Here is a 27279-nt window from a genome sequence, read left to right on the forward strand (position 1 = left end):
TTCTTTGTACCTCTGAGCACACCCTTGTAAATGATTAGCCTCTGTGGGAATAGATGGAGGGAGTTGTGTGTACACATTCTCTGGATAATGGGCCAGGTGACTGGGTGAGAAGCAGGGCTGGTGAAAGGAAGTCAAGAACTCTATGAAGCTTAAAGGGACTTGAAGGCACGACTTGAATCAGACAGACTTGTGAAATTCTCACATCTGGTTGGCGTCTTTCATGGGGAGGAAAGAAGTGAGTATTACAAATATGAATTTGTACATGATGGTCTGGAGCGTGGATTCTCTGAATGCATTTGTTCTGCCCAAATTTATTATGTATTAAGATTAGGAATTAGGCACGGGGGTACAGTGATGCCCACGGTGAAGGAGTGCCCCCCCCCACAACTGTCCAGCCAAACACTGAAAATAAGCAATCGAAGCTGAAACAAAAAGGGAGAAAAGTGACATGTGGGATAGGACAGGGGACACAGCCTGACAGATAAGCTAGTCTTGGAAGGGAAAGGAGCATCAGAGAAGGCTTCATGGATGAAGGGGCATTTAAACTTAGACCCAAAGGATGAATAAGAATTAGCCAGGGCAAGAGGACAGCGAGCAGCACCTGTGGAAGCCCAGAGGCAAGGGAGAATAGACATTTTCAATGGACTGAAAGGCATTTTATATGGCTGGTGAGTAGAGTCAAGGTAACCATGAGGTCAGAGGCTGGAAATGTTTAGAAAAGATATCAGTTCCCAAGATGATTTTAGGGAGCAAGGGAAGTCCTTCTTTGAGGAACTGGGAAAACGAGAAAAACCAAAGCAAACAAGTGTGAGAGGGACAGAGGGAGAGGGACCGACAGGAGGAAGCCCCCGCAGGAGAGGACAGAGCGTGCACTGCTGTTGGAACCAAGCCTAGATGAGGACCTGAACCCTTTCCCATGGGTGATATTGAGGAAGTCACTTCAACTCTGCAGAATGGAAGGAAGAGGAGGGCCCAGGTGCCTACTGTGTGCAAGGCACTGTGCTGTATTTATTCACTCTGGGGAACAGTTACACTTGCCTCACAGTATATTCTGATGCTTAAGTCAACGTGCTGAATGTGTGTGACCACGCCCAGCACATAGTAGGTACTCAGTAAATGCTGACTGAGTTGGACTGTGCGTGTGCCTAGGGAACAAGGTGGAGGCTTGGTCTCTGGAACAAGGCCAGAGCCAGGCTGAAACAATGAGAGCATGAGGTCAACGAGAGTCATGCAGTGGGTGCCAGCAGACTCTGCCCTGAGAGCTAGCAACAGGCAATTGCAGAGGCTTTCCAAATTGTTATTTGGAAAGGGTTCTGGTTTTCCTGGCTCATCGGGAAAGAGGGTGATCGTTGATTATTTATGTCTACCACAGGTGCAGAATGCATTGATAGCAGTCCATCTGACACACATTTGCCCTTTCTGGTCTAAACACAATTTAATGCTGCATCCTTTAGCTACAAACCATGGACCTTTTAGCGTCCTGGCCAAGACTCTTATCCTGCAGTTAAGGAGTAAGTGGTCCCATATATGGCCCCCACAAGTTAGGCAGGAAAGGAACATTGAGCTTTTCAAGGGTCGGCAACTTTGTGTTTTCTCACGATGGCTTATTATCAGGGAAGGCACAGTGGCCTGTGGGTATCAGGCAATGAGTGCTAAATAAAGCAAGGGCAGGAGAAATGAAAGATGTAGGCTCTACTTTGGAGAAGCTCAGCCCTTGGTGGGATCTCCGCCCTCTCGAACACAGTCCAAACCAAGCAAGCCCCAAATGGCACCTCACCTTATTTAGCCACTGAAGTCATAACTGTCCTGATTTAGATTTTGAAAGCGGCCAACATCTTCAGCTATCCCAGGTTTCCTTCCTTAAAGAGTGAATGAGAAGTTTCCCTTGAATCTATAAAGGTCAAATTAGGAGCTAAGATCAGAAGGATTTAAACCCTGGCATGCACACACCCTCTCCCACACCTGTGATCCAGAAGTCAGAACTCCAAGCCTTGAGCCTGGAAAGGTGCAGCCCCATGGCCCATACTGTTCTCACAGTGACCAGCACCCATACTTGACACATAGGGACGCAGACTGCCCTCTGTCCCCAGCTTTGTGCCAATGTGGACATGGGGCCCCAGTGAGGCCACCGGAATTTCTCCCCATGCTATTTTAGTATCATTAGGAGGCCTGGGAAGTCTGTGTTCTCCCTGGCTGGTTGTGTAATTTTCGAGAGCAGCAGAGCAAAGACTGAACTGAACGCTTTTGCATTTTGCTTTAGGTAGAGGAGGTACCCCATCCAGGGTCTGATGTTTGCTCTGCTAACGTTTTTCTTCCAGCACCCAGCAGCTCTCTGCTCACCCCCTCTCAGAGAGATGAAGACAAAACAGCTTCATGCCTGCTTCTTTCTCAGTGGCATCCCCACCAGCGTGTTCTCAAGGAAACCACATAAGGGAAACAGGCCAGGGTGGGTGGCATCACTGCTGGCAGGGAAGTCCAGGGGAGGACGCGTGCTGGGGCATATTTCTGAGACTTTTATCTTGGGTGAGCTGCTGTCCTGCCGGCCAGTGTGCACAGGGTGATCCCAGAACCTCGGCTGGGAGGGGTGCTGTGCTTGAGAGAGGCCAGGGACAGAGGAAGTGAGCCTGAGTCAGCATCTTGGTGGCGGCGCTGGAGCAGCCATCTGCCTGTGAACCAGGGCTCCCCCTAAGAGAAAGGGCTCCTTCATGTGGGCAACTTCACATGGGCACCTCCAGCCTGCTCACCTCCTGGGTGGAGGGGAAGGTACACTTCAAAAGTTGGAAGACCAGGAAGAGGTGTCCCTCCTAATTCCTGGGAGCACCACTGTGCTGTTGAGGGTAAGCACCTACTGGGTCTTGGTGCTGGACACAGAGACACACGGTGATGACTGCCCTGCTCTGGAGGAAACGCCTGCCAGCCACTGGGCTCTTCGGGGGCCTAGGTGACAGCCCCGTTTGAACCCTTCACCCCCCACTCACCCTGGAGGGATTGGAAAAGGTTTCTGAACTCTGCCTCAGGGGCGCATTTTTAATTTGTCTTTCCATTTATTTATTGAGTCCCTACTCTATGCCAGGGGCAGGACTAGCCTCTTGGGCTACATCAGTGTAAACAGAGAGGTAAGGTTCCTCCCCTCCCCGAGGTTCTGTCTGGCTCTGAAGTCTGATGAGATCCAAGCCACATAGGACCCCCCAGCCCCCAGCCTGAGGGCTCTCACATTCTCAGGGCAAGTTTGCCTCTCCTCTCTGTGAGAAAGGTCATGAACTGCAGATCTCCAAGTCCCTCAGTCATCTGCTACTGCATAACACAGACCCCAAAGTTTAGCCACTTAAATGGCACTTACTGTCACTCCATTTCTGTGGGTCAGGAATCTCAGCACCGAAGAGCCGAAGGCCCAGTGTAATGTCTTTCATGAGTCGGGCTGTGGCCAGGGCTGTAGTCCTCTCAGGGCTCACCTTGGGGAAGATCTGCTTCCAAGCTCACCCACGTGGTGGCCAGTGGGCCTCAGGAGGTCCCCTTGCAGGAATCACACAGGGCTCGCCATGGGGCTGGCTCCTGACAGGCTGCTGACAAGAGTGATCACCCAAGGTGGAAGCCACAGCTTTTTTTATGACTTGATCTCAGAAGTGACAGGCCATTACTTCTATTGTATTCTGTTCCTTAGAAGTGAGTCAGTAAGTTCAGCACACTTAAAAGGAGGGGGCTACCCAGGGCCTGAAGTGAGGAGGTGGAGATCATTGGTAGCAACCTCAGGAGCTGCCCTCCACACCTCCAAGAGCCTTCTCTGGCTGATCTGCCCAGGCCTAACTCTACTACGCTTGCTGTGGAAATCATGAAGTCAGCCCCTGAATATTCTTGCATTGTTTCTGTAATTGTTAGGATTGTGGTTCTTCCCTCCCAAAAGGTTTATAAACTCCCTGAGGTCAGGAGTAATGTGTTCTACATCTTTTTATTTCCCACCTACACCAACCATGTACCTAGAAATTTACTATCAGTTAGATAATTTCAGCTTCGGGGTAAAAAAAAAAGCAGAGCCACAGTAAAAATGTGGTAGACAACAGTAGGGCTTGACGATCTCACCTGACAAGAAAGCTGGAGGTAGGCATTTCCAGGTTTGGCTCAGCAACTTGTTAATGTCAATAACGCCCCATACATATCTTCCAACTCCAGTGTGCTGGCCTTTATTCCCAGGCTTGTTCCCACATGGTCTCAATGTGGCTGCTACTGCACCAGCACCACTTCCTCCCACAACTACATCCAAAGACAGGGAGTAGGATTTCTTCTTAGGAAAGGAAACTTTTTCTCTGGGGCCCCCCAGTGGACTTTCTTTTAAGACTTATTGTCTAGAACTGGATCATATGAACACCCCTAAACCAACCACTGCCACAAGGGAATTGGATTAACACGATTTAGACTCATGGCCCTCAACAAGGATGGGTGTGGGAGATGCCAGTGTCCTCTAGGATCTAGGAAATGTATGAGGCTGTCATAGGAAGCAGGAAGTGCTAGGGGCATTTAGTGGGTTGGGACCAGCCCGACAGTTAAGAATGATCTAGCTCAAAAGGTCCATCACGCTAAGGTTGAGAAACTCCAGTTTAAACCCATGTTGTGTCATTGTGGGTTGGGCTCAGCTGCCTGATGGCCAACCCAGACCTGGCAGTGGGAATGGTTCCAGTGTCGGCCACACAAGCTCAGCTGGGAGGATGTTGTTTTCAGTTTCTCTTTTCCTAAAGTGGGCTTCTTAACTGTGGCCTTCACACTAAGGCTGAACACAGGCTGAAAAGGTGGCTGCCTCTTACTTTAATTTGAGAAGCACCGCAGTGTGTGCCTACCCCAGATTTGCCCTTCAGTAGGCCTGGAAGTCAGTGCTATTAGATGGGCCTAGATGGTGTGTGGTAACAGTCACTCGCCTGGGCTCAGATAATGTGTTACAGTGACGAGATTCAGCTCTGGAGTCAGATAGACCTGGGTTTGCATCCCAGACTCATCGCCTGCTTGTGGTGTGACTTTGGCAAATAGCTTCCTTCGGGAGCTTCACGAGAGCGTGATATCCACCCCAAAGGGCTGTGCTGAGACCCAGCTGAGCTAGTCAGGCAGAGCCCTTGGCAGGTGGTCAGCTCTCAGCTGGTGTTGTGACCCCCAACCTCATGTCATCACCCCGGCCTCACCAGAAAGTCTCTGATTAAACACACCTGGGGTTTAGGAGTGAGGTGCACCCACAGCATCGCAGAACTGGAAGGTAACTCGTGGAAAGCAGAGATCTGGCCCTGAGGACATGAAGCCTACAGATGAGCTTACCTAAGCCTGGGGTGGGGTTCTGAGCCCAGGATTCCTCCCCGGGAGGGCAGGCCTGGGGTAGTGCCAGGAGGGAGGAGATGGTATAGGAAGAGGCAGAAAGGAGCCTGGGTTACACACACTTCAGGAACAAGTGCCTCCTCTGGAGCAAGCTGGAGGATGTTGCTACCCAGTCTAGAGCAGGGGTCGGCAAACTACAGTCCCCCCGACCAAATCCATCTCCTCACCTGTTTTTGCAAATAAAATGTTACTGAAATGCAGCCATACCCTCGCTTGGGTGTTATCTGTGGCCATTTTTGTACTCTAAAGACAGGATTGGGTAGTTGGATAAAGTTGTTGCAACAGAGACCCTATGTCATACAAAGCCTAAGATATTTTTTCTCTGCCCCTTTATAGAAAAATTTTGCCGATCTCTGGTTTAGAGGACTTCATACACATAGACCTGGTGATTAGGGTCATGAATCTTAGAGACAGACAGACTTGACTGTGGTATGAATGGTGCCATCTAGAATTGTGCAGTGTACAGCCTATACAACGGAACAGCAGCCCTGACTGAAAATAATTTCCTGCAAGTTTTTGGATGCTCAGGAGAGGGAAAAAAGTGGTGTCTGTGAAATGTCAGCACCTCACCAGTGGCCACAGTTCCTGCTGAAAGTCAGCAGCATGAGGTTTGGGAGGATCTGAGCAGGCAGAGGAGGTGAGTCTAAATTTAGACTTTTCAAAGCTGCCTTGTAAACCAGAGCCCCAGGAATCCCAGGAAGGAACAGCTGGCACACACCATCTCCATTCTGGTTTGCCTTCACATGTTAAAAGGCTGGATGCATGAGAGTATAATTATTTGTCCTCAAATAAGATATTGCAGAAGAGTCCATGAGAAATCAGTGGAGAGATGAAGCTCCATTGTTAGGCATGCTGGGGGTAGACAATTCTACTCCTGTGTTTTATTACCATGTTCACCTCGGAATCATGGGGGCCTGGGTACCCTTGCAAGAGTTAAACACATTCTCTTCTTGCTAAGTGTCATTCAAGCACAGCTGCCATGACCTTTCCTTTTCTCAAGGGGAATGCCAACTCCCTGGTTTGAAATCACACCTGTGATTCAGAGCAGCTCTGGGCCACCACCTCTAAATGCAGAATGAATCTACTTTGCCCTGAGACACTGTGTATCACCCTGAGCTGCCATCCTCACTCCTCTGCCCAGGTGGGCATATCCACACGCAGGAACTGCCTCTCTCAAGGGCTGTGGGCCCATGCCTCTTAGTATATATCATGCAGGAAGTGAACCACTAATCTGACACTTTTTAGGTAATAGGTGTTTCATAATCAGCCTCCTTGTGGAGAAAGGCAAAGGGTTTACAGTAGAAATTGTAGAGGAATTATTTTAAAAAATCAGAGAATAAACAGGTTTGAGAAGAGATGAATAACAGTACATTCAAACAGGGTCAGAGCAATGGTCAGACGGGCTTTCTGGCCAGTGTTGAAATTCTAACAGAGGGAGCATCTACACAAAGGTGATACTAAGGAGGTTGTGGTTCAGAAATACCAGTCTGAGTGGCTGGGGCCTGTGAGAAGAGCCCTGCTGGGGGAGCTGCACCACAGCCGCAGGCAGAGGGAGGGGAGGCGGCCTGTCCAGGGAGTGAGGGCATCGCGGTCTCGGAGACATCGTTCTTCAGGTACCTCCCATCCAGTTACTTGCCAAGAGCTGCTGTGTGCCATGGACTTGAGAAGCATAAAGTCTAGTTGAGAGATGGACATGTATAAAAAGTTAAATAACCAAGGTTAGTATATGGTAAATGTCAAAGACAGTATATACAGGAATGCCACAGGAGTTTAGAAAAGGGAGAGATGTCACTGAGGACACTTCAGAAGTGGACACTTTGAAGAGGAAGTCAGACGTTGGATTCTGAATGATGGGCAGGATTTCAACAAGCAGGAAGGAAGCAAGAGACTTGTAGAAATTGGGAAGGTGCAAGTGAAGAAGCTAGACAGAAATGGAGAGATGTATTCAGAGGCCCATGAGGAAGGCAGAGTGGCTGGGATCGGGTCTTCCCAAGGTGAAGTGGTACCTGTCCACTGAAGCTGGCAGTGTGTCAGGAGAGCACTGAGACAAACACACACACTCACGCACAGGAGACAGTTCCACCCCATGCAAAAGGAAAGAAAAGAGTTTTAAATAAAGCACCTCTTAATTATGCACAGATTATCTGCATTGCAGCTGATCTTGAACAAATCCTGCTTTCAGCTGGCTGGTGATGTCATCTCCTCCCTGCTTAGGTGCTCAATCCTGTCTGTTTACAACCCAGTGGGAGCTGGAGAGGGAAGAAGACTTAAATGTCTCTCCTCATAAAGCAAAATATGTAGTTTCCTCTGTTTGTTGTGCCATTGGAAACCAGACCAGGATATGGGTAGAAAGTGAAAGAAGCTCCCGTTTAGTTTCTCTTCCCTAACTTGGGCAGCAGGAGTCAGGGGAGGGATGGAATGGGGCACTGGTGTGGTTCTTTTATTCTTCTGAATCCGGTATCCAGGTGGACTCACTATCATAGGCCATCGACTGCACTAGCTAGGAATCCTCAAAGAGAGTGAATGGCATTAGGTTCTCGATTCATCAAATGTTGATTGACCCTGTCTGTGTTAGAAGCACTTAGCTGGTGCCCTCTGTGCCCCCACACCCTCATCTGCAAAGTGAGGACTTGGACTAGAATCACTGTCACTCAGTGGAGGGCTGGCAATTGGGAGTGGGTGTCAGTTATTCACTGATGGAGATGCTTGGCAGGATGGATTGCAGATCTGGATCTGCCCAGTAAAGACTGGTAGTGACTCTTTATCAAATGAGCCATGGAGAGCAGAACCATCCCCAGTTAAGAACCACTGGACTTGTTTGATACAATTGCTTCCCAGTCTGAAATTCTGTAAGTCTATAATTAATTTTGTTGCTGGGGCCCTCAAAAAACATGCTGAGTGGAACTGCTGAAGATCTGATGAAACATAAGAATAGTAGGTATGTCTTATTCAAGTGCAAGGGTGTTTTTAACAATGGCAATAACAAGTAATATCTAGGGAGCAAGTACTATGTCCCAGACCCTTGGCAAATTTCTTTCATTAGAAGTCTTTACAGAGATCTAATTGTTTACTATTTCATGTGTCCCCTTACCCCCTTAATTTCAGAGCATTGATTTGACTGTTGTTTTGCTTCATTTGTCATTTGCAGAGTTGGGCAGAGTTCAGATATGAAAATATCCCTGCAGGGAGCCCCACAGTATGATGAGAATTAAGAAACTAGATTCACTTCTTTGTGCAGGATACAGTGTTCTCAATACATCCATGTACTTAGAAAACTTATAAAACCTCCAACTCTACTAGAAGGTATGATATTGCCTTTACTTGAGAGGTTTTAATATATATTCCCAATTTGATAGTTTTTTTCTACCCATTTAGGTCCTATGCCTATAATTTGAGGCAGCAGCCACCAGGGGGAAGTCAGGATAGGATTTGACTGATTGCTTTGAAAAGCTAGGTCTCCATCATCAAAAAGAATTCAGTTCACCAAACCAGTCCTGATGCTGTGCTAAGAAGTCTGTGCCCTGTTTTACTAGGCAGCAAGTCCCTTTATTAGGTTGGCAATGATTTCCTCGGTAAGTGTGCTTATGTCACCTACATGGAAAGCAAGAGATACAAATGTAATTAAATCACAGTCACATTCTCTCAAAATATTCAGATATTTGCAAAAGAAGGAAGGAAACGAGTCTAAGGAGAAAAACAAAATTATTGATCCTTATTTTCTGTAACTAGTTACTTTTCCACCCTCTCCCTTCCCAGCTAGTGCTGGTGTGTTCGGAGGACCTAACAAATGAATGTCTCAAAGATCAGAGCTCATCATTCCTGCCCACAATCTGTGCCTGTTAACCTTCAGGGAATAGGCATTTAGATAAAAGGCACACCATTTGATGGTCTTACCAAATCAATCTGTCTTCACTCTCTTCCAGGGGAGTGCTGCACACAGCAGGAGTGGTGGCTGGGCAGTGCAAACCCTGGAATCCCCTGAGCAAGCAGTGTTTCAGCTGGCTGAACAGATCAAATAACACTTGGGCTGGTTAACAAAAGACACACAAGTGGGAAGGTGCTGGAAGGCAGAGTGTGGAAATTTACCCAGTGTTATTTCTTTCACAGGGAAGAAGACCCACTCCGAAAGATGCCAAGTTCCTGCAGCCACTTTGGGTCTGGCAGAACCCAGGTTCGCTCAAGGTGGTGTGGATGAGGGGGTGACAGAGGATGCTGCCTCTATCTGAAGCCCCCAGAGGATCCTGGCCTGGCAGCTGAGCTCCTCTAGGATTTGGGACTTCAGGTGTAATTTGATGTAGTGCTCAGGAAAGGTGCTTGGGTTTCTCCTGCTTTCTTCACCAGAGCTCACCAGATTGGTTTGCATTGTGGAATCTAAGGTGAGCTGATAGAAAGGGGAGATGGCAAAGGTAGAAAGAAGCCCCTAGAAGCCTCCAGAATCCATTGTTGGGGTCTGATCATACTGCTCTGGACACGGAGGGCAGCTACCAAGCTGCCAAAGGCTGTAATACAACTGAGTTTTGGACCATCGTCGGTAAAGCATAGCAACAGCTCTGCATTTCAGTCAAAAGGAAACTCTTTTATCAAAGGACTTCAAGGAGAGGTGGTACGTCTTTTCCTTTGATGTCCATTATTATAGAAAACTCTACCTTCTCATAGATAATGAGACTATTTCTTCTTTCCAAGTTGCTATGTTTGAAAGAAGCATGAGCCATTCTAAGCTTTGAAGGGAGTTCAGGATACATAGGAGTTGGTGGACAGCCCTCCTGAGGCAGGTTAAGAGAACAAACAGACTGAGCCTTCAGCTTCTGCAGCTGAGCGAGCATGGACATATGCCACTCTTATCTCCAGGGAGTTGGTGGTAGTGACATCACTACAAAAAAAAGCATCCCTCAGCTGTGGGACTTGACAGAATGAGGTCTGCTGGGGAAGCCACCACCTGGGACTTGGCCTTTCCCGACTGCCCCTTTGTCCCACAGGCAGCCCCTGCCCACTGAGCCAACAATGGCCGAGAAGGGTGACTGCATTGCCAGTGTCTATGGGTATGACCTCGGAGGGCGCTTCATTGACTTCCAACCCCTGGGCTTCGGTGTCAATGGGCTGGTGCTGTCGGCCGTGGACAGCAGGGCCTGCCGGAAGGTGGCTGTGAAGAAGATTGCTGTGAGTGATGCCCGCAGCATGAAGCATGCCCTCCGGGAGATCAAGATCATCCGGCGCCTGGACCACGACAACATCGTGAAGGTGTATGAGGTGCTGGGGCCACAGGGCACTGACCTGCAGGGCGAGCTGTTCAAGTTCAGTGTGGCTTACATCGTCCAGGAGTACATGGAGACCGACCTGGCATGCCTGCTGGAGCAGGGCACACTGACAGAGGAGCACGCAAAGCTGTTCATGTACCAGCTACTCCGGGGGCTCAAGTACATCCATTCCGCCAATGTGCTGCACAGGGACCTGAAACCTGCCAACATCTTCATTAGCACAGAGGACCTTGTGCTCAAGATCGGGGATTTCGGGTTGGCAAGGATTGTTGATCAGCATTATTCACACAAGGTATGTCTGGGTGATCCATGGAATTACGAGAATGCTTGCAGTGTTTGAGAAGCTGTCTTAACTCCACTGCAGTCAGGGGACTTGGGCCAGTATCTGGGGAAAGATGGAAAGTGCCAGAAAGACCACTGGCCTGAGAAGTTGTTGGGGGCCTGGGGGTACTGGTTCTTAGTCTTGACTCTGCCCCAGAGTCATGACCAATAACTCCAGGTGGTACAAGAAGGAGTTGGACTAGATGATCTCTCAGATTTCCTCTAGCTCTAAACTTTAAAATTATGTGGCTGGGGAATTTGCCTTTAGCACCCTCCTATCCCTGCCACTCGCCTAACCAGCACCCCTCCCTACTGTCTGCCTGTTTGGCTTCCCACTGTACAAGCCTTATGCTGCGGCTCATCTTGCCTCCTCCTCTCAAAGCTGTCCCACTCGGTGTTCTGTTCTCTCTGTCAGTGCACTGAGGGCACAAACAGTTTATCTGATAATCTAATCCTCTGTACATGATCTAGGTAATGGCTCAGCTCTCCCAGGTCCCATGATAGCCTGGCCCCCTCAGGGTGATACTAAAGCTACTGGTGTCTGGAAGGTACCAAGACCCCCTGTGGTGGGCAGCTAAATATCTCCCCACCAGCTGCAGAGATCAGAGCTGACCCAGCCACACTGGTAGAGATATTATACTCGTTCTCAAGGCCCCAGACCCATTCTTACCTAATCCACTGCTCCCTTGAGGAGCTGGGAGTCCTCTGAAATTCAATTCTCCCCACCCCCAGTTCCTGCCATTTTAGGGGAGCCTCTGAGCACCTCAGCCTGAGCACACATCACCAGGCACCCCTCAACAGAGCTGTAGGGTGGGTGTAATTTCCAGCCTTCTGCCAAAACTTCTATACTATGAATTTTTATTAGACTGAAAATATCCCCTAGAAGTAGGTACAACATAAACTGTTGCCAGCCAAGGGGCTGGGGTGGGTCACGAAAGGAGAGGGTAGCTGGGACGGTGAACATGCTTCATCTTACTCTCTGAGGCCACATTCCTCTGCTCTCCCTTGTCACCTTACTCGCCTGTAGCCAGAAGGTTTCAGATGGACAGAAAGACACTGGCCTGTCGGTGCAGCTGCAGTGGGAAGGTATCTAGAGGAGGGGCAGGCAGGGCTCCCTGTCCCACTCTTACTGGCTGGAACTTGGGCTGGTCCAGATTTCAGGCCCTACATCAGCCCAGCTGGCTCTAGTTCCTTGGTGCCACCTTAACCATGCACTTGCCCTCTGTCCCCCTTCTGCAGCCAGGCCATCTGTCAAAGTTGACAGCCGACTATGCAGGCAGGAATAACCCTGGTTAAAAAATAATAATCCTCCTGTCTTCCTAATTCACTGTGCTGTTTCTACTCTCTTTCTTCTAAGGAACAATGATTCCAAACAACTAAACCAATGGTTTTAACCTAATTCATTTCTTATTTGGTCAAAGGACCAGAGAACCCACCACACCATTTTCTGAAGCGAAATAAGCCAGTACCTTTGGGAACAACAGTAGGGCCTCCCTCGATGAAAGCCTCTGATTATGTGACATATTGCAAGGACAGTGCTTAGAGCAGCATGCAGATCACCAGTAAAGCCAGGGAATGTGATTTGCTGGGTGACAACTGGCTATTATAACGATTCTAAGAAGGTGCATGTTGTGAGGTGATGCAGAGGAGGCACAGGTCTGGGCTCCCTTCTGCTGGTGCCAGCTTGTGACACGGACTCTCCCTCCTGACAGCCTCAGTTTCCCTGTCTTTAATAGAGATGATAATATACCCTCTGGTTGTCCACTGGCCCGTGGTTTCACATCAAAACTGAGCGTGAGTGTAAAGCTCCTTCGAGAGTGGGAAGCACCCCATGCATTCATTGATGAGTGTTCCCTGACCTCACACCCGGCCAGAGCCAGTGTGGGGAGCCCAGGGGGAGCCAGGTTCACCACCCGCTGACCGTGAGGGGCTGTTCCTGCTTCTCAGGGGTGAGAAGCCACTTCTCCAGCCGGGACTTCCATTGAAAAATTTAGACATTCTGACTTACTTTTCTTGGGCTCTTTTCAATAAATTAGCTGTGGGAGGCTTTAAAAAATCCCTGGAACCAGTTATGAGCTCAATAGGTGTTCACATCAGCCCTGCATTTGGCAGGCGCCACCCACCCCCACCCGCTTCCTCCCTCGTAGACTTTCTGCTTTTAGCTTCCTCCCAGCTCTTCCCTGAGTGATGATGAAACGCTTTATATTTGGTGCTTTTATTTATCCGATGTGCATTTAGATCAGTCCTCACTTAAGCCTCTTAATGCCGCGAGGCCCTTAGGGCAGATGGTCCATCTTAGGAAGGAGTCAGCTTTCTCTTGGTTACTTAGCTGACTCTGGCCGAGGGGGCACTAGAACGTCCCTCATCCCAGTGGATGGCCTTCCAGTGCACCACCTCCTTCACGAAGGCTTCCTGGGTCCCTGGTTGGAATTGATCGTTCCTTCCTATCAACTCCCGGGTGTCTTCTTCCCCACCCTGTAACTTGGATCTCGTAGCACCGACCATTCTCTGCTCCGTCGTACGGGTATTTCTGTCTGTGCTTTGTGCTCACCTCGCCTGGGAGCCTTTGGTTCTTGAGGCCCATCCTGCTCACCTCGGTTTCCCCAGGGAGTCTGACCACTCTGCCTGAGACATGGCCCTGTTGATTTTGTTGACTGTCTTGAACAGATGGAACAATAGTCATTTACCAGCACATACAGATAGGAAGCTCCTTGGGTTCATTGATTCCATGTGGTGAGAAGGTTTGACTCTCAGAAGTAGAGCACATCATTCTTCCAGCCAGGGAACTGGTTGGAGTCAGGTGCGTGCACTGCTTTCCCAGCCTGCTCGGAGCATGGGGTCTACATGCAAACTGCTCTAAACTTGACCCCTCCAGAAGTTTTACGGATCCTGCACTTGCCTTCAAGAAGACTGCGCTCACCTGGGCCACAGTTAGTGCCTCTGTGTGTATCACAAAAAGGGCACTCCTGTCTCCAGGCCAATTCAGTCCAGTGCCAGCACAGGCTCTGTGACCTCAGCGGCAGCTGGACTGGCCCCATGTCTGAGCACAGCCCACCCAGCCGTGTGCCCCAGTGCATTCTCGCTCTCCCCACCTTGACTTTCTCATAGGCAGACAGTAAGACGCCTTTGCTCCCACATCCCCTCATCTGGCACAGGGCCTGGCATGGGGTGGGTGCCCAGTGTTTTTCCGGCGAGGGAGGTGCCAAACAAAGTGGCCTTCTCTTCTCTAATGAGCAGCTGGCACCACTGGGGCTTCAAGTCACAGTCAGGGAGCATCCTGGGCACATGCCCCACACCTCCCTTCCCCCAGGGGTCTTGGTCTTTGTGGGGTACAGAGGGCAATTCGAGGTCCCTGACTGTCTGCCTGACAGTTGTTCTGCACTGTCAGGGCGCTGGCAGTGTGGCGGGGGAAGGGGCTCTGCCAGCTCTCTCGAGACACGGGTCGCACAGCCTCTCTGCGTCCTCACTGCGCACCTCGCTGGCCGCGTGGCCTCAGGCAAGTCCTTTGTCCTGTGCAGCTCATTCCTAGAATAAGGCATTTGTAAGAAAACCCCGCAGTGATCTCCATCTGCTTCATTTCACAGATGGTAAAACCGGGCCCTAGAAGGGGGAGGAGACTCACTCAAAGTCAGCCAACCAGTGGCTGCGCCAGGAGTACAACACATGCCTTCAGCTCCACGTCCAGTGTTTTTTCTGAGCCTCTCTTCTCAATTGTCTTATCTATCAGCTGGAATCATCATTTCCATTCTGCTTATTTCATAGGATTCTTGTTAGAGTCAAATGAAAGTAGGGATGTCAAAGTGCTTTGAGATGTACAAAGGGCTAAGTCACTCACAGGACTCCTTGTCCAGGAGTTGCCATGATGATACCAGGCAGACCCCCAGATGTCAGTTTCCCCTGCCCTGAAACATGGAACCACCTCCTGGCCTGCCAGCCAAAGGGCGAGGCACGAGGCCCTACCTGACGGGGAGCTGCCCGGCCAGAGGTCCTGTTATGAAGCCCTTTCTGACCACCTCCTCAGTAGGCCCATGAATCAGTTCCTTTTCGTTTGTGCCAAAAAGAGGCAGCTGAAGGATCAGAGCATGTTTTCTTTGAGTATATCCTATTAAAAGTAGATGTCTCCAAAGAGAAAAAAATGTTGGAGACTTCACCGAGTCCTTGTAATTCTAAGAAGTGTCAGGAGAACTCGGAGACCACGTAGAGGACTGAGCCGCACATTGACTAATCACATCCCCCCATTAGGCTAACTCCAGCCTGACTAGCTGTGTGAACACTTCCCTCCAGGAAGGGAAGGAATCACCTCTTGGCCTTGCTGAGGCTGCCGGGAGACTGCCCTTACACTTGCCTTTCCTGGAGGCAGCAAACAGAAAATACCCAGGAAAGAAAGCATCAGAATTTGGTCAACCCAAGGATCTTGTGCTTTGGTGGATCATTAGAGAAAAGTCCAGGTTTTCTGCAAGGCTGGCCAGCCTTTGGGCCCTGATGCTTTTGCACTTCAGAGCTCTCTGTCTTCTTCCCTTGTTCCCTATCTGAATGCTTTCACACTTTGCCTATATGTCTCATAAAGATTCCTTAGAAATCAACCAGTTCAGTGGTTCTCAAAGTGGGTCCTGGACCAGCAGCATCAACCTCCCCTGGGAACTTGTGAGAGATGCAAATTCTCAGGTCCTGTCTCAGACTTGCTGAATCAGAAATGCAGGGTTGGGCCTGGCCCGCTGTGTTTTAACAAGCTTCCGGGTGATTCCGATGTGTGTTGCCTTTTAAGAACCATGATTTGAAGACATGGAGTAGCTTGTCTGTGTCAGAGCTGAGGCTTCTAATGTGTTTGCTAGTGCCTATAACCACGGTTCTCCAACTTCAGCACAATGAAGACTCAGAACACCTCCCAGATAACAGCTGTATTTAAGCAGGTACTTTCTGGAAGGGGCAGTTAATGGGGAGGTATCAGGCTCTGTGACAGAAACTGAAGACAGTTTCTGGCAAGATGACTTCCAGGGCCTCCATCACACCACATTGGGAACTGCCCGGGGGATCCACCATCAGTCAGGTTTGGGGCAAAACTGCCCAAACCAGGGATCTCAACCAAAAGGACTGTTGGTTCTGTTGAGGTTTTGTTTTAACCATAGGTAGGTGATATGAACAATGACTTTAGAAAACATATTTGTCATTCTGGTGTAAACTAGATATTTAAAAACAGAGAACTGGTTTCATTCTTCAGTGAGACTGAGTGTTTGATTGAGGGCTCAGCAAATTACTATAGTGTGTTAAGGTTTGTGGTTCAATTCAAGGTCCCAAAGGAGGCAAAGAGGTACATGGTGTTGAACACCCACAGCCGGCTTCCAAAGGCTTTGCACAGAGCTTTGATGGACAGTTTGTGCTGGTTCAGTCATGTTGATCAAGTTCACCTCCTCCTCGCCTGGCCGCTCTGCCTTCCTTTGATGGCTTCTTGTCTGTCTAAGTGAAGATAAGCTCACCCTCTCTGCCTGAGCAGACACACAGAAAGCTCTCTAAAGCACGAATTCCCTTCAACTGAACCTAGGAGGAGGAATGCTCATATCTGTGGCTGAGACAGGGTCTTGGTCACTGATCAAGAGTCTCCGTTTGGTGTCCTATGCGGTTGTATTTGGGATGAGTTCTACATTGCAGATGTAAGGAATGAAGTGCAGGTCTCTACACGCAGGGAGTGAGGAAGGGCTGGCCCAGGATCCCGAACAGGATGAGGATCCACAGTGCTGGCAGCAGGGGGACCCGGCCACTCTCAGAGGCCAGGGTTTCATGAGAAAATGGGCTTGTGGAAAGACGACTTGCTGAAGGCCCAGCGAGAAGTTCTTAAGCCGTTAAGCATGTTATTCCAAATCAGTGGAGCTGAAAAGATTTATTTAAAAGGCTATGAAATATCCCTTTTTAAAAGGGAAAAATATGACCTCGGGGATTAGAACAGAGGTTGTATTAATTAAAGAGTCAAGTGTCCCTGAGCACTCGGACAGACTCGGGAAGCTGATTTTGTTGGCTTTCAGTGCTTCTCTTCCTCTTCCCATGGCAGCCCCGGCCCCAGAAGCAATGCCTTTACTCTGTCTCTGCGCTCCTGGGGTCCTCTGCTACCCACTCCCGGAGCACCACACCCGGGCATCCCTTCCTGGGTAGCAACCCACCTGGCTCTGGGGGCCATACTATAAATCTTCAACAACTGGCATGGCTCAGGCACCAACCAATCAGAAAGGAATCCAGCCAGAGTCCTATGACAGGGTCTTGGGGGTGCCCTGCTTGCCAGGAAATGACCCTTTATTGCCGGGTCATAGGGAGATCTGGGAGTATCCAGGAATGAGGTGGGGGTGATGAGCAAGGGAATCAGGGGCTTGGTGCAGCACCTATTTCCCCACCAGTGTGCAGGTATTTGATGATTCTAATACTAGCCTCGCTGTACGGATGCATCCCAGCCATGCTTTGCTGCCTTCCCTTCCCCATGTGCCTGTAGCTGTGGTTCTCCACTGCAGGTGAGTGGTTGGCTAAATAGTAGCTCCCTCCTTACTGTCACTCTCCTGGGGCACACCTGCCTGTCAGAGCTGCCACCTCCTATGGCAAGCTCCAAAGCTCCAGAAGAATTCAAGAAGCAGGAAGTGTGCCTTCCTGCTGGGGGCGCTGGAGAACTCGGGCGAGTATTTCATGTAGTACAAACTTGCTGGTGACAAATTCTTTCTTTATCTAGAAAGTGACTTTATTTTACTCTCATTTTCAAAGTTTATTTTCCCTGGATATAAAATCCTTGATAAACAATATTTTTCTCTTTCAGTACTTAAAAAATGTCACTGCTTTATCTCCCATCCTTATCGTTTCTGAAGAGGTCTTCATTTATATCACTGTCCTCCTGTATGTAACTTCTCTTTTTTTTTTTTTTTACTGCTTTCAAGATTTTCTCTTGATCTTTAATATTCAGCATCATGACCTGTATGTACCCAGGTGTGATTTTCTTTGAACTTACTTTGTTTGGGATTCATTGAGCTTCTTTGATCTTCATTTTAACAGTTTTCTTCTTAAACTTTTACTCAGAAATTTTATTTGGTTTTTATTGAAGTACAGGTGATGTGAGATATTACATTGGTTTCAAATATACAACACAGTGGTTCAACAGTTACACACATTATTAAATCCTCACTCCAACTAGTGCAATTACTGTCAACATAGGAAAATGTTACAGAACCATTAGCTGTATTTTCCATGCTGCACTTTCATCCCTGTGACTAACTTACATGATTGAGATTTTTGTGCTTCTTTATCTACCTCACCCACCTGACCCATCCACCCCAACCCCTCCCCAATGGTAACCGCCAGCCACTTTTAAGTGTTTCTGAGTTTACTGCTGTTTTGTTTTGTTTTGTTTTATATTCCACAAAGAAGTGAAACCATATGGTATCTGTCTTTCTCTGCCTGGCTTATTTCACTTAGCAAAATACCCTCTAGGTCTATCCATGTTATCACACATGGAAGGATTTCTTCCTTTTATGGTTGAATAATATTCCATTGTATATAGGCACCACATCTTCTTTATCCATTTATCTACCTATGGACACTTTGGTTGCTTCCATATCTTGGCTATTGTAAATAGTGCTGCAATAAACATAGGGGTGCATATGTCTTTTCCAACTGGGGATTTTGTTTTCTTTGGGTGAATTGTTAGAAGTGGAGTTACTGGGTCATATGGTATTTCTATCTTTAATTCTTTTGAGGAACCTCCATACTACTTTCCATAGTAGTTGCACCAATGTATGAAAAGTAAAAGAGGAGAGAATACTTCCAAACTCTTTCTATGAGGCCAGCATACTCTTACTACTAAAACCAGACACTGCAAAAAAAGACAATTATAGAGGAATATCCCTGATGAACATAAATGTAGAAATCCTCAACAAAATTCTAGCAAACTGAATTCAAGACTACATCAAAAGGATCATCCATCATGAACAAGTGGGATTTATTCCGGAGGTGCAAGGATGGTGTAATATTTGTAAATCAGTCAATGTGATACACCACATTTAAAAAAGGAAAGATTAAAAACCATATGATCATCTCAATAGATGCTAAAAAAGCATTTGGCAAAATTCAACATCCATTCATGATAAAAACTCTCAATAAAGTGGGTTTAGAGGGAATATACCTCAACATAATGAAGGCCATATATGACAAATCCACAGCTAACATCATATTCAATGACAAAAAGCTGAAAGCTTTCCCTCCACAATCAGGAATAACACAAGGGCACCCACTTTCACCACTTTTATTCAACATAGTACTGGAGGTCCTAGCCATGGCAATCAGACAAGATAAAGCAATAAAAGACATTCAAATTGGTAAGGTAAGTAAAACTCACTATTTGCAGATGATGTGATACTACAACTAGAACTCTGCCAAAAAACTATTAGAACTTCCAACTGGATTCAGCAAAGTTGCAGGATACAAAATCAATATATAGAAATCTGTTGCATTCCTATATACTAACAATGAACTAGCAGAAAGAGAAATCAGGAAAACAATTATGTTTACAATTGCATCAAAAACAATGAAATACCTAGGAATAAACCTAACCAAGGAGGTGAAAGACCTTACTCTGAAAACTATAAGATGCTGATGAAAGAAATTAAAGAAAACACAAATAAATAGAAATCTGTCCCATGCTTATGGATAGGAGGAATTAATATTGTTAAAATGGCCATCTTGACCAAAGCTTCCCCCCACCCCCCTCCCCAACTCTCTCTCCTTTCTTCTGGGCACTGATTACATGTATGTTACTCAGCTTGGCACTTTATCCCAAGAGACTGTCCAATTTCTTTCCTCTTTTTTCAGAATGGATAGCTTGTATAGTTCTGCCTTCAGTTTCATTGACCCTTTCTTCTGCCATCTCTAATTTGCTGCTAAGCTCATTTAGTGAATTTTTATTTTAGATAGTATACTTTTCCATTCTAGAATTTCCATTTAAGTCCTTTTTTATAGTTTCCATTCGTGTCTTGAGAGTCCCCATCTTCACTCATTGAGATCATATTTTCCTTTACATCCTTGAACATATTTATAATAGCTGCTTTAAAGTCTTTGCTAATTCCAAATCTGAGACATCTTAGGATATGTTTTCTATTGACTACTCTTTTCTCCTGAATATGGGTCACATTTTCCTGCTTCTCCACATTTCTACTAATTTTTTTATTGTTTGGGGACATTGAAGTTGATACTCTAAAAGGGAGCCTGAATTGTACTGTCCTTCTTTAATAGATATTGAGTTTTTGTTTGGTAGGCAGTTAGTTTACTGATGTTTCTCCTTAACCCTGTTAAGGCTTGGTTTTAGGCTTTCATAGTGCAGGCTTAGAGCCTCTATTCTAGAGTATGGTCCTTACTCCTATGGCATGGCCTTTCTAGTGTCTCACCTGAGTGCCTGGTGTTTCCCCTCTGGCTGGGCTGGAACTCCTATGGATCCACTGTTTCTGCAACCTCTAATATCCCTGTTCTGCTCTTAGCTACAAAGTAACTGCTGTCTACTATAGACCTTTCCAGAGTCTTACCTTGTGTATGGGCAGCATAGCCCTCGGCTAGAGGTCTGTGGGGAGCCCTCCCACAACAAACTTCTGGGTGCACCCTATGATGCTCCTTCCTATATCCTGCCCTGCCAGCTCCAAATGTTTCAGCAGTCCCAGACTCCAGTTCCTACTTCCTCAGCTCAGTAAGACAGCCATGTTCTGCTTTGTTCCATGTCCCTGTGCTGTGGTTGGGGAAGCTATTTGTGCAGAGTGCCAGGGTGAACATGATTAGTTTCCTTCCCTTCTCTCAGGGAGAGAACACAGCCTATTGTCCAGTACCTGAAAACATCTGTTATGTATGTTTTATAGTTGCTTTTATAACAAGGGCAAATCCAGTACCACTTACCTCAACCTGAGCAGAAGTGGCCAGCCCTGACGTTAAGTGGTGTGATGCTGTGGGGTGGATTATCTTTCAATGTTAGATGTAAACTCTCCCAAGTGGAGGGTCTGGAGGACAAATGTTGAATAATGTGCTCCTCCTTCCCTTTGTAACAGCAGATTTGCTTGTGAGTCCCTTGAAGACAGTATCTTCCATCTTTGTGGGAAGGGTCCCAGCTGCTCCAGTCCTTTCTCTACTTTTCCACTTGAAAATGTCTCAGGAACAGGATACTGTCTTATTCTATAGTTGGATATTCCTATTCATACTGAAGAAGGATTGGAAAATTGACTCAAATCCTTTTCAAGTTTCTTCTGAAATGTAGTTTCTTTAATCAGGCTTTGCTGTGGTTGCATGTTGAGAAGACAGTGGTATAGAAATATGAGGCCCCAGAGGGAGTATCATGTTGCTATGATTATCCTGACTTTCCAGGCCACCTTCTACGTCTATACCACACTCCTCTGAGCGGGGAGAGACCTTCTACGTCTGTACCACACTCCTCTGAGTGGGGAGAGACCTTCTACATCTGTACCACACTCCTCTGAGTGGGGAGAGACCTTCTATGTCTGTACCACACTCCTCTGAGTGGGGAGAGACCTTCAACGTCTGTACTACACTCCTCTGAGTAGAGAGAGACCAGCCCTTATCTTTAGTATAGTTTGCTGCCACCCCACCCACCCTCATGCTGTAACATCACTGACTTGTCACCGTTCCTGAAAATAGCATACTCAGTGACAACTCTGGTCCTACACACTGTCCCTGCTACCCACTTGAACTCCTACTTATCCCTGCAAACTTGGCTTAAAAAACCCACCTCTGCACAGTGTCAACCAATTCCTGGGGTAGAGTTAACCACACCTTCCCCCGGTTGCCCAAAGCAGTTAACTCCACACTATTGTGCTTATCTGTTTACATGCCTTTTCCCAATACACAGTGGGACCCTTAGGGAAGAGTATGTATCTCATTCATCTCTGTCTTCCTAGCACCTAGCACAGTATCTGACCCATAATATGTGCACATTAAATGCTTACTGACTAATAAGGCCATGCCTCCACCTTTCCATGGAATCAAGTGTGGGCCTCAAGAGCTTCTCAGAATAAAGTGTGATTTCTCTTCCTCAGGGCAGCTTTCAAATATTTGAGGTCATCTATCTCTCATGCTCCTCTAAATCTCTGCAGCCTAGAACCCCTCCATCTTCACACAGTAATATCCAGGCACTGTTCCAAGTGTTTGACAGGTCTTAATCTATTTAATCCTCACAACTGAATAATCATCATAATAGATGCTGCTGGTGTCCCCATTTTCCAGATGAAGACACTGAGGCACAGAGAGTAACTTACCCAAGGTCACCCAGCTAGTAAATGGCAGAGCTAGGTTTCAAAGCTCTGAGGCCATGCTCTCACCACTGAGCTGTACTGCCTTGCTGGCCATTTAGACGACAGTGTTTCCAGACTCACACTATCCTGACTGTCCTTTCACTGACCTCCTCCTACTTGTCAGACTCTTTTTGGAAACATGTCTTCCAGAACACATACTATATGATTGACCCAGCAGCGTCAGTGGGAGAGTGACATCTCTGCTCCATAAATGACTCACTGTTCATGTTACCAGTGGGTTTTTTCTTTTCTTTTTTTGACAGCCGTGTCAACTATTGGGTTCATATTGAGCTTATAGCAAGCTAACTTCTGTTCAATATTCACTGTTTTACATTTATATGGTTGATTTTTTCAGTCCAAGTGCAAGACTTTATCCTTATCCTTGGTAAATCTCATCTTGTTGGCTTCAGGCAAATATTCCAACCTGATGAGATCTTTTTGGATCTTTGTTCTATCACATAACCTTATACCTTCCAGCTTACAATTTATAAGCCAGTCTTCCAGGATTCACCCATATCACTGATTTTAAATGTCTGAAGGATTAAGCAAAAGGCTGAGCCTCGCAGCCACTAGACACCCCCTCTGGGGTGACACTACCCCTAAGCTAGCATTCCTTGGTCTTAGTTGTCCAACCAGTTACAAATTTACATAATTACATGGTTGTGCAGCCCATGTTTCTTCATTGTTTGCAAAGATGTCCTAAGAGATTTAGGTAAGTGCCTTATTGAGATTCAGGAGCATTGTCTATAAAATCTTCTCACTCCACCTCAATACAATTTAAACTCATCCTAATGTTAAAATGCCAAATTCAAACTCCATGACCAGCTGTGACATTTTAACTCCTAGACACATGGAGCTCAGATGTTGGCAAACATCATTGCTTTACTTAGAGAAAACCTGATACATGAAAATCTAAACCTAAAATCACATTGTAGGGCATAGTAAGTAAATTATGGCTCATCCACTAAATAGCATGTTATACAGCTATTTCCAGTGGTGTTTCTGAAGAGGTTTACAATAATACAGAAAACATTCATGTAACCATGACTAGGTTTAAAAAGCAGGATACAGAATTGTATAAATGGTATGATCATAACAGCTTAAACTAAAGAGAAAAGAACATATAAAAAGAGACTTCAGATAAAAACTCCAAAATGTTAACATGGTTAGACAACGCATGGCTCTTTCCCCTTCTTTTTATTTTTCTATGAGTTGCCAAAATGTGCAGCATGGACATGCATGTTTTTATCACAGTGACCTTTACAGGTGGAAGGTCAGGGAAGTTTGTTGCAAGAATAATTTTATCAAGAACACGTTTGTTGCAAAATGAGTAGTAAACCTCAAGTATCCAGTCCCAGAGACAGCAGGGTCAAACACCCCAGCACCTGGCCCAGGAGTATGTGCATGCTGACCCTTGACTGCATTCTGTTCTGCAGAGCCACTGTGTCCCATGTGTAATATATCTCCCCAGCCAGACTGACAGCCCTGCCTCGGCTGCTGCCTCCACAGGACCATGGAACAGGTTCTTCCATTATAACTACCCTGAGAGTTTTCCTGCAGATTTGTTATAAAGCACCCTGGGAGTTCCTTCCAATCCACGATCACTCTGGATCCTCATGCCAACCCTCTGAGGGTGGGCGCAGGCCAGGTTACTTTTTGTCCTCACTTGTTAGCTGAGGACTAGAGAGCCTTGAGGTTGAAGAATGCATCTAAGGCCCATGGCTAAGAAAAAGCAGGGCCAGGAGCAGACCTGCCCCAGAGACCTGGCCACCAGCTGGGCTTGTTCCAGAACTTGGGAACCCCTGGGGCCTTCTGTGATGAGAACAGGGAAGACTCATGAGATGGAGCACTTGCCTCTTCTTCCCCACCATGAGGGAAGCTGGAGAACAGGGCAGTTCTGTGATCTTCCCTGGGACCCATAGTGAGCAGAGAGGGAGCCAGGCCAGGAAATTACAAGTCCTATGTCCTGGGCCCTTCCTCTCTCTGTGGGTCCCCTGCAGTCTCCTGCTTTCCTCCTGGGCTCCCACCTGCCTGGGTCCCCCCTGAAGTCCTCCCCTGCACTCCCACACTGCTCTCTCCTTCCATCGCTCCCCCTGGAAACTTCCTGAGGCCCGGGGCCCATTTCCTAGGAGCACAGGTTCCCACTGAGAGACCCAGAGCTCTCTGCCCCAGCGTGCAGGCAGTTGGGAAAAGGCTACGAGCTATAGTATTCCTTTCAGTAGAACAGTGGTTTATATTTGTCTTTGAACTCTTTTACTTAAATAATTTTACTGACATATAATCAGCATACCATACAGTTCACCCATTTAAAGGGTACCATCCAGTGGCTTTAGTATATTCACAAAGTAGTGTGTCTATCCCCAGAATCAGTTTTAAAACATCTCAATTACCCCAAAAAGAAACCTACCCCCCTGAGTCCTCATTCCCCAAAGTCTTCATCCCCCACCCCAATCCTAGGCAACCAAGAAATCCATTTTCTTTCTTTATAGATTTGCCTATTCTGGACATTTCGTATAAACAGAATCATGCAACAGGTAGTCCTCTGACTGGCTTCTCTTACTTCATATGTTTTCAAAGTTCATCCATGTGGCAGCAGTTTCAGCACATTTGTTTTTATTGCCAAATAACATTCCATTGTATGGATCTATGACATTTTGTTTATCTGTTCCTCAGCTGATAGACATTTGAGTTGTTTCTACTTCTTGGCTATCATGAATAATGCCACTGTGAACACTCATGTACAAGTTTTTCTGTGAACACAGGTTTTCATTTCTCTTGGAAATACAGAGTGCTATTATTGGCTCACCTGGTGCTATTTGAGGTATTAACAGTTTTCCAAAGTGCTGGCACCATTTTCCATTTTCACCAGTAATGTATGAGGGTTCAGTTTCTCCAAATCCTCACCAACACTTGTCATATTCTGTTTTGTTTTGTTTTGGTTTTGCGCTAGCTGCTTTATCAGGTGAGAAGTGGTATGTCATTGTGGTTTGATTTCCTTTTCCCTGATGGCTAATGATGCTGAGCACCTTTTCATGTACTTATTGGCCATTTGTATATCTCCCTTGGGGATCTCTTTATTGATATCCTTTGCCATTCTTAATTGGGTTATTTTTTTGTTATAGAATTGTAAAAGATCTTTTTATATTCTAGCTACAAGTCTTTTCAGATAAATGATGTGCAAAAAAAATTTTCTTCAGAAAAGTTTTTTATTTTGATAGTATTTTTTCTTTTGTTGTTTTTGGTGTCCTAAAAAATCATTGCCTGCTCCAAGGTCATGAAGATTTACACCTGTGACTTCTTAGAGTTTAGTTTTAGCTCCTACATTTAGGTCTTTGATCCACTTTGAGTTAATTTTTATATATGGTGTGAGACAAAGGTCCAGCTTCATTCACATGTCTCTCCTTGTGTCAGTACTATCCTCACTATCTTGATTACTGAAGTTTTGTAGTAAGTTTTGAAATCAAGAGTGTCAGTCCTCCAACATTGTTCTTGTTTCAAGATTGTTTTGCCCATTTGGGTCATGAAAAGGAATAATGACTGATACATGCTGTAACATGGATAAATCTTGAAAACTTTATACTAAGAGAAAGTAGACAATCACAAAAGGCCACATATTGTATGAGATATACAGACAGACAAATTCATAGAGACAGAAAGTAAATTAGTGGTGGGTGGGGGCTGGGGCAAAAATGGAAATATGCCTCCCAGCAGATGTGAGGTTTTGTGTTGGGGTGATGAGAATGCCTGGAATTCAATAGTAATAACAGTGGTGCAGCCTCATCCATATACTAAAAAACACTAGCTGGTACATTTTTTAATTGTGTATTTTGTGGTATCTGATTTATGTCTTCAAAAAGTTTTTAAGATATAGATAATCTGAATTTTTCCTTACATCCATCTATTAAAGAAATTGCATTTGTAGTTAAAAACCTCCCCACAAAAAAAAACCCAAGGCCCAAATAGCTTCACAGGTGAATTCTACCACATATTTAAGATTAAATAGTACCAGTTCTACAAACGCTTTCAAAAACTTGAAAAGAAGTCACTACTTCTTTCTCATTCTAAGCTCACTGTGATAGCAAAACATGACAAGGAACATTACGAGAAAAGAAAACAACAGATTAATATCTCCTATTAAATAACAGATGCAAAATTTCTAAGCAAAATCTTAGCACATTCAACTTAGCAATATAGAAAAAGGAGAATGCATATTCACCAAGTGTGTTTTATCTCAGGAGTGCAAGTTTGGCTTAATATTTGAAAATCAGTGTGATAACTGTTTTGGAAAATGATTTGGCAGTTTCTTTAAAAGTTAAACTTACATCTGCCATATGATCCAGACATTCTACTTCTCTATATTTACCCAAGAGAAATGAAAGCATATGTCCACACAAAGACTTGTGTACAAATGTTCATAACAGCTTTCTTTTTCTAGAGAAAAACTGGAAGCTGCCCAAATGTCCATCAAAATGCGGAAGAACAAACTGTGGTATATCCATACAATCTAATTACTACTTGGCAATGACAGGGAATGAACCATTCACAACAATCTGGGTGGGTCTCAGAATAACTATGCTGAGTAAAGGAAGCCAGACCAAAGTGAATGAAGGAATCAGATTCCATTGATAAAGAATTCTAGAAAATGTAAACAGATCCATAAAGAGATTAGGGATGGCCTAAGGATGGGGAGAGATTACAAAGGGGCACAAGGACACTTGCAGGGGTAATGTGTATGTTCATTATTCAGTTGGAGATAGTTTCACCGATAGATGTCAAATCATACCAAATTGCACACCTTAAATATGTGCAGCTTGTTGTATTTCATTTATATCTCAGTTAAGCTGTTTTTAAGTAAAGATACTCAAGCCAAAGACTCCCATTCCAGCAGCTTCTGCTGCAGTCCATCTTGAGACAGAGATTCCAAAATTCTAGGTGCAAGACTGTGTGAGATCAAAACAGTATTTTTCCTGGATTTCTGGTCTTTGCCCTGCACCCTCCCCCTTCCCTCGGAAGGCTGGTTCTGCTCATGTCACCTTCAGACT

General features: G+C 46.1%; 1 protein-coding gene across 3 annotated transcripts in view; it reads left to right on the forward strand.

The window, feature by feature from the left end:
* MAPK4 (mitogen-activated protein kinase 4) overlaps nt 1-27279 on the forward strand; it is a 132921-nt gene that overhangs the window by 78865 nt on the left and 26777 nt on the right. For 2 of the 3 annotated variants that reach the window (XM_036918590.2, XM_036918591.2), the window contains one exon: nt 9460-10899. In XM_036918590.2, the coding sequence (XP_036774485.2) occupies nt 10354-10899 (546 nt within the window). In that variant the 5' untranslated portion in view covers nt 9460-10353. The remainder of the gene's footprint in view (nt 1-9459; nt 10900-27279) is intronic. The other variant, XM_057504186.1, reaches the window with a different exon arrangement.

This window comes from Manis pentadactyla, chromosome 6 (genome assembly GCF_030020395.1).
Source record: "Manis pentadactyla isolate mManPen7 chromosome 6, mManPen7.hap1, whole genome shotgun sequence".
In the NCBI taxonomy this organism is placed as follows: Eukaryota; Metazoa; Chordata; class Mammalia; order Pholidota; family Manidae; genus Manis; species Manis pentadactyla.